The following is an 8,667-nucleotide window of genomic DNA, read 5'->3' as shown; positions in this document are numbered from 1 at the left end:
CCTTTCAGAGTTAATAAAATAAGTACTAGTTGAGCACTGGGGTCGATATAATTGACTTACCTCGTCCTCCAAAATTACTGGCTTTGTACAAAAATTTGAAACCACCAATAATAATAATAATAATAATGATAATGAGGGAGTGAGCTGGCAGAATTGTTAATATTTAGGACAAAATCCACAGCAACATTTTGTCCAGCTTTATGTTCTGAGTTCAAATTCTACCAAAGTTGACTTTGCCTTTCGTCTTTTTGGGGTGAATGAAATAAGTACCAGTCAAACATTGGGATTGATGTAATCATCTAGCCCCCCCCCCAAAAAAAAATGTGAGATTTTGTGCTTATAGTAGAAAGAATTATTATTACTAATTTCAGTTAATCAGAAAAATTAAATTTCTTTTTTCACAGAATCATGATTACGTGATATTAAGTGGAGCAAGACGTAAAGAACAGAGGTGGGACCCAAAAGAAAATGAACAAATTGTTCCTGAAGGTTAGTTTTTATGTGTAATATTTTATCATTAGCAGAAACTTCACACTGCTAGGCTAAATGTCATGTAATAGTTACACCCTTTTACTTGTATAGTTCTGTTCTTGTTGAAGTCAATTTTACTTTACCTATTTCCTCTTTTTAGTTATTATGATTTAGTGAAAAATGGAGAGGCAGTACCATGGCTTTGTGCACAACCTCCAACTCTTGTGGTGAGGAAGAAACCACAACACAGTTGGAAACTGCATTAAAATACTGTTATTGTTCACTCAAGATAATTTAAGAGCTTGTATCAAAGTGGACTATGCTTGAGGCACACAAGGACCAGGTGGTGATGGGTTTTTTTTTTTCCACCGTATTACTGTTGATATATGAAGGTGCATGGTTCAGTGGTTAGAGCATCAGACTCGCAATCATGAGGTAGTGAGTTCAGATATTGGACAGGGTTGTGTATTGTGTTCTTGAGCAAGACACTTTATTTCATGTTACTCCAGTTCGCTTAGCTGTAGAAATGAGTTGTGATGTTGCTGGTGCTAAGCTGTATTGGCTTTTGCCTTTCTCTTGGATAACATCAGTGTCACGAAGAGGGGAGGCTGGTATGTATGAGCTATTGCTGGTCTTCCATAAACAACCTTGCCTGGACTTGTGCCTCGGAGAACTTTCCAGGTGCAATCCTATGGTCATTCATGACTGAATGGGGTCTTTACCCTTTTTACTGTTGACACATGCTGCCTTTAAGTCAACTCATTTTGAAAATAATAAAGAATTAAATAAAATAATTTGGTTATTATTAAACTGGTGTTTGATACATAAATTAACATGAAGTTTTGAAGAAAACTTTTAATTTAGATCATTTTAAACTGGAAGTTTGTATTGTAGAACCAGGGTCTGTTTTGAAGTGAGTTAATATCAAGAGTTAAACTGGACAACAGGTACAGTTTATCACTCAAGACTAGAGCATTTGTTATTTATAGATTAATAAGAGTAATGAAGATGGCTTCAGTCAAGAAAATAGTTCTGGTGATAATTACATTACAGTATTTAGTTTCATTTGTCTTGGTTCTAAGTTTAGTCTCCAGCTGGAGTCAGTTTATCTTAGATCCATTCATTTAACTGTAACTTTACCTTACACAAGCATTTAGTCCTGGATCTAATCAAAAGAAACCATTCTACTACCCTGGTGTATAGATAATATATATTTCTATCAATGGCACATGGCCACAGATTTGGCCAATGTTAGGGAGGAGGAAGCATTGTTCATTATATCAACACCAGTACTTGACTGTGGAAGGATGAAAAGCAAAATTAATTGTAGCAGGGTTGAACTCAAAACAAAAGTGCTGTAACTAAATACTGCAAGGCATTTTACCTGATGCTTTACCATTTCTGCCAGTCAGTTGCTCTGTGGTAGATCTGGTTGTATTTATTTACCTTCTAAGTTTAAGCTCCACTGGATTTGACATTGTTTCTCATTGTTCTGAGATCAGTTAAAAAAGGTACCAGTCATTTACTGGGGAAAAATTCCATCAATTATTTTAAAACAGTAGAATAAAAAAAAAAATCAGTGAGAATGTGTTTATTCTTTCAAGGAAGAAGACAAGTATAATGTTTTAGGTAGAAGCCTTTGTCTGAGACAGATGTGATTTCCATTAGTGTCACAGGATAGATAAATGGTATATTTACCAATCAGTACCAGCAGACATTTTACTTTTCTCAATGAAGAGTGCTGTCCAAAATGTTTCATTTCTCTTCTTCTTTATGGCATTAAGTATATTGTTTGAGCTTAATACCTTGACTTGACAATTTTGTATCTATGCGCTAAGTTAAAACCAATATTGTAGGGATAATAAATACTGTAGATTAAAAGGTAAACTCTCTGCGAGATAAAACTACAACACTGTCTCTATCCTCAGTTGGGGCCATTTAACTTCTTATGCAAAAGAATATTATACCACATCACATCCACGTTCCTAAAATCCAGGTCATTTGAGATTTGTTGAAAAAAAATCAAAATAACCACTATTTCAGGCTTAGTATTTCAAGCCTGATTATCCAATGATTATCCAACAAGTCTTCTCATCAAGTCAGGTCACCAACACTATTTAGGAGGTATGAGCATCATTACTGCTCAGTTTATATGAGATTCACAATGGAGTATTGCTCCCACATTTAGGTTAATACTACTGCATCACATACAAACAACTTTGATTACTGCAAAAAAAAAAGCCTACCTGACTGATTGTTATGGAGATACATATCAACACACTCAACCTCTGGTCCCTGGATGTGCTGTGTCTCCTCTTACTAACATTGCTATTGCAACTACAATGGCCTCTACTCCTTAAAGCTGGTTAATATCAAGCCACAGCCACCAAAGCCTAATTGACTCACATTTCTTCTTTTTAACCCATATTGTAGCTGCACCTCTCTTCCATACCTTGCACTAACCAATATGTCTAATTCTGCCTCCCCTGTATGTAATTCCTCTGGATTTCCTTTACTGCTCATGGTTTTCCTGCAGTTATTCCAGAAGATTTCTTTCAAAAGTTACTCAAATACTATGACCACTTCCAGTTCCTTCCTGCAGACCGAACAAAATATAAAATAATAAAAAGATTTTGTTGTACTTGGGGATGGTCATATTGCCAGTTTAGCCAATAAAAACACACGCACTGTATATTTGGTGTTAATTTGCTTCAGCTTTATATTACATTACATTACATTAATCCTATTTCGGCCAAAGTTCTTTCGTCACACTTCTGTGACCTCATCAGTGGTCCTTTGCTTTCTTCTTTCTTATGTGTGTCCCACCTTGCTAACTATCAGCCAAAAACAAATATATAAACGGAATAAAAAGATTGTTATCTATTAAGTAAAGGATCTTAATGCCTCATTGGATATGGTAGACTTAATCTATAATCAATGGTAATACAACATGGTTAGAATATTGTTTGTCTTTACAGATTTGTCTTTACAGTTTGTCTTTACAATGTCTTTACAGATAAAGACACTCAGAAAAAGCTGGTGAAAGATGCCATGTATAAATTAGAACATGGTTCTGATGATAAACAAAAACTGCTAACTGGACTTCCAAGTCTTGCTGAACTGGAAGAAAAACAGGAAGTGTACAAAGATGATTTCATCCTAAATTCCTTGGCTCGCGGCAAGTTTCGAGTAAGTACTACAGCTTTGGTCTAGTAGCTGCTGTCTGTGACTTCATCATCATTTCCACTATCATTATCATCTCCTTCATCCTCCTCATCATGATTTCCCCCCTCCTCCTCCTCCTTATCATTATCATCATCATCAAGGAACAGCATCACTGCAACCACTATTACTGCCACCACTACCACCACACCACTATTGGTATCATCCTCATCACCATCTCCACAATCGCCATGTATGTATGTATATATGTGTAGGAGTACATGTGTGTGTTTATATATATATATATATATATATATATATATATATATATATACTAGCTGAAATACCCGGCATAGTCTAGGTTAAAGAAAATAATGAAATTTAAAAACGTAGTCTAGATTATGCAGGTCTCAGCTGCTAGTAGCTGAGATTCAAACTTTCTATGTAACTCTGCAGCCCATGCCAACATAGAACATAGACGTTAAGTGAAATGTGAAAAGAAAGTTTTCAATTCATATAATCTATATAAAGTAAATACACATTTGTCTAACTTATTTCGTAACTAAAAAACAGGTACATATTATAAACAATGAAAGGCTGTGCATAGAGTACACACACGCACACACACAAATAGACAGTGAATATATCATGTTATTGTTTCACTTTTATACACACAGATATATATTCATGCATATCAGTCGAAAAGTGAAAGTGTAATAGTAATATTTTAACACTCAATGGTTTTACACTTCTGTATATGACATGGACCTACTATTCGTGTAAGTGCTTCATCATATACTGTGTTTTCTGTCTTGTCATGTTTATTACTCAGATTGTAAAGGTTCTTTTCATCTCCAATTGTAGAACATCCAACATACAGCTGACCATGTGAGAAGCAAGGTTGAAGGAGGTTAAGTCCCGCCACCTTTAGAGATTGACCTTTTGCTTTGTTGATAGACGTTGCAAAGCTAAGTTTGACAGGAAATTGCAGTCTCTTGGACTGAAAAGGGAGATCATTTGAGATGAGAGGTATCTTTGGAATGAAGACATTATCACCCATCATGTTGCCATGATGGAGAAGAGGTTTCTCAACTGCATAGGAGACTTGCACATTTGTGCCTCTGTCAAAGTGGTATCCCACTGTGCATCATCTTCCAGAAGACCTCTGAGATGGCAAGCCTGGCGATATGTTAGACATGCAGTGTTATCAACCATATGTAAGGCTGTAAATGATGTGGGTGCCTTGAAATGGTGTAATAGAAACCTTAGATAGTAGCACTCTGAGTAGTTTGGATGGACAACATAGACTCTGCCAAGTGTGTCTGATTTTTTGATTCCTGGATGATGTATGGGTGCTCCAAGTGCACGTCTTTTCCATTTGTTTTGGTACCAGGTATAGAATTGTAGAACTTCATTGTACAGTAGTCTTGTAGCAAATTCATCATCTTGACAGAGCTTGAAGAATGCTGTGAGTGTGGTATTTTTGGGAGCTTCCATTGGTAGTTGGATTGTGTCTGTCAGTGTGCTGTCTCTGAGATGAAGGACAATGCCACACATGTCATGTTCTTGCCCAACCAGAAGCACTGCTATTTCATTTATTGTTGGTACATTAAACCTATGTCCATGTTGATCAGATGGTTTCTTGTCTGATCTGATAACTACCTTGGAATCCATAGAGTCAGGTGGAATTGTTTTAAATACAGTCTTGAAGCTTCTGATCAGGTTGTTGTTGTTTTGCAGAGAAACTACAATGTTCATCCTGATGCCAGAAATGTTCTTGCACGTCTCTTGCCCTTCTTGTTGAGAATCAACCATAAAATATATCTGAAGAAATTTTGGTGATTCATTTGACAGAGGTAGTAGAGAGAGAATCCGATGATAAATCTGACCTTGGACCTTGGAAGTTTGCATGAATCCTGGCTCAGTTATATCTCTTGTAGCTCCAAATGATGTCATCTGCAGTGCAGCATTGTACTGTCTAATTTTGTTTTTGGAAGTGCTTGGAATCTTGGTCAGTTAATGACAACAGTTTCTCTGGAGGTTGGGGATTGCAGGGAGTTTAACCTTTCTACCACTGCAGCACAGTGCATGTCTCTCCAGACTACTTCTTTGCTTTACAGTGTATGCATTCAGTTGTCATTGCACCAATGGAAACTCTAGTGTCATTTGCTTAATGAACTGCTGGATCATAATTCAAGGCTGCTTCATAAAAGTTGCTTGTCTGAGCTGTTGCAAGTGCTCTTCGTTCTGCAGTGGAGATCCTTTTCCTTGTCAGTCATACATACCTCTGTTCATCACTTTAAGATGCTCTAACTTTTGTAGTGCACAGTCTGTTCGTTTCTTGGCATGCTTCCCTTTCTGCAGCTATCTCTCTTTCCCTGGACAGAAACATTCTTTTGGCTGACGTTGATATTGTAAGTACAGATTTCTGCCCCCCCCCCTCCAAATTTGAATGATCATAATTTTCAGAGAAATGAATATTTTTTAATGAAATTTTCTACGAATATGTGTTATATCATGTAGATTCCGAATATACAAAGTTTTTAGGAGAAAGTTTTTTAAGAGAGGTGGGGTGGGGAAATTCGGAAAATTCACCTGAGTTCACTTCAATACGCCTTAACTTTCAAGAAAATGGATATTTCTGTACAAATATACCTCGGACTATGTTGATTCCGAGGACATAGGAATTTGGGAGGAAAACAATTGGGGATTATTTTTGAGAACTGTTCACCTCTTGGAGGTGTTTCAGAACAAGTCGTCCGTATTTGTTTCATTTTCTTCATTTTCTGCATTTGTGCATCTCTAGATTTCTACCACACATGCACACATGTAATTAAAAAAGTTCAAACGGGGCCTTATTCCATTCAACATCATGTTTATTATTGAGATTATGTAACAAATTATACTTTACACTTCTATATTTAACTGTGCGTGTATATTCCTTATTTTTGCTTCTGGTGTCTTCTATCTTTCTATCTGAAACGTTTACCTGGGAATTTACTGAACGTGAAAAAAAAATCGTATGCAACAGATAAGTCGTCTTAAAAACATATTTCTGTGTAACAGATCTTTGGATGTTATTTTTAGCATAACAAGTTTTCTGGTGAGGACTTCGTTTGCCTTCATTGCTTGTTTGTTACTTCAGTAGAAATCTATGGATGCACAAATGCAGAAAACGGAGAAAATGAAACAAATATGGACGACTTGTTCTGAAACACCCCCGAGTGGGGAACAGTTCTCAAAACTAACCCCCAATTGTTTTTTCCCAAAAATTCCTATGTCCTTGGAATCTACATAGTCTGAGGTATATTTGTAGAGAATTTCATTTTAAAATATCCATTTTCTTGAAAGTTAAGACAAATTGAAATGGACTCTGGTGCATTTTCAGAAATTCCCCACCCCACCCCCTCCTAAAACACTTTCCCCCAAAAAAATTTTGTATATTCAGAATTTACATGATATAACACATATTCATAGAAAATTTTATGAAAAATACCAATTTTTCTGAAAGTTAAGATCATCCTAATTGGGTGGATGGGGGACATAAATCTGTAGTTATGCCGACAAATTTGACACTTTCTTTCTATGCACGGTTATATATGTATACAGAAATACACGAGTGCAGAAGATAGTAAGCAATGAAAATAAGTTGGTAACAGAAATTGTTTCTTAATATGATAGGCAGAAAGTAAATAAGAAATTTTAACGGAAAATAAAGTATTGTACGGGTTGAAGTGAAATTTGTCACTCAGTGAACCAAAGATCCAGTATTGAAGGAACCAGAAAGAAACTGTCAACAACAGAAAACCACAAAACCGTACAGATTGAAGTGAAATTTATGAAGATGCTTCTGTCAGTAAATAATGAAATTACTTACATCAGTAATTGTGAACTTCTTTCTGTCAGTAATGTGTCGTTGTTTGTTTGTAAATAGTGACTGAAAACTTAAACATACAGTGGAAGTTAAAAAATGGCGTATGAAAATTTGAAAGTGAAAAGAATAGCGTCTGAAAAATGAAAGTGGAAACAAGAGATATAGATAGAGAGATATGTTACAGAGAGATAGATAGAGAGAGGTGGATAAAGAGATATACATGAAGGGATATGTTTACATCACTGACACTAGAAAACCGGAAGTAAATATTTTAAAAACTTTCAAAGACGTAAATGTAATATAAAAAGCAATATGTTTTATTTTTAATAATTTTTAATAAAAAAAATCAAATGAACAGCCTATTATTTATCTGTCAAATGTGATGCTTATTTATCCACACTGCTTTGAATTAATCATGCATTATCTCATAGCTTTGAGATTTTGATGATGTAGTTGCTTATTTTTAGAATGACATTGGAGGGTAGGTGTAGGAGGCCAGATCTGGATGGTTTGAACATAAAACAGGTAGAATATTTGAGCTGAATATGGCCGGTTTAAATACTAAAGGGTTAACATGTTTCCAGCTACTGAAACATGTTCTTTCATAGATTGTTATTGCACAACCTACACAAGTGAATATGCAAAAATCAGATTAGGAATTTTGAAAGAAGTTTCTATAAAACTAGTTTTGAAACATCAAATGGGTATGGGGATCCACGAGAATAAAATAGTAATCAAAGGGTTCCATAAGTAAAAAATGGTTGAGAACCACCAATTTAGCCCATGCTAGCATGGGAAATCATCATCATCATTTAATGTCCACCTTTCCATGCTTGCATATCATCATCATCATCATCATTGTTTAACGTCCGCTTTCCATGCTAGCATGGGTTGGACGATTTGACTGAGGACTGGTGCAACCGGATGGCTACACCAGGCTCCAATCTAATTTGGCAGAGTTTCTACAGCTGGATGCCCTTCCTAACGCCAACCACTCAGAGAGTGTAGTGGGTGCTTTTACGTGTCACCCGCACGAAAACGGCCACGCTCGAAATGGTGTCTTTTATGTGCCACCCGCACAAGAGCTAGTCCAGGGGCACTGGCAACGATCTCGCTCGAAAACCCTACAAGGTCAGTCAGACGGTACTGGCAACGGTCAC

General features: G+C 36.2%; 1 protein-coding gene across 1 annotated transcript in view; it reads left to right on the top strand.

The window, feature by feature from the left end:
• The window catches only part of LOC106874291 (probable splicing factor YJU2B), a 22,049-nt gene that overhangs the window by 7,056 nt on the left and 6,326 nt on the right, over nucleotides 1-8,667 (top strand). The window contains exons 4-5 of the mRNA XM_014921967.2: nucleotides 405-489; nucleotides 3,488-3,660. Coding sequence (XP_014777453.1) covers nucleotides 405-489; nucleotides 3,488-3,660 — 258 coding nt within the window. The remainder of the gene's footprint in view (nucleotides 1-404; nucleotides 490-3,487; nucleotides 3,661-8,667) is intronic.

This window comes from Octopus bimaculoides, chromosome 9, assembly GCF_001194135.2.
Source record: "Octopus bimaculoides isolate UCB-OBI-ISO-001 chromosome 9, ASM119413v2, whole genome shotgun sequence".
NCBI classification, from domain to species: Eukaryota; Metazoa; Mollusca; class Cephalopoda; order Octopoda; family Octopodidae; genus Octopus; species Octopus bimaculoides.
This window is presented reverse-complemented; position numbering and strand designations above follow the sequence as displayed.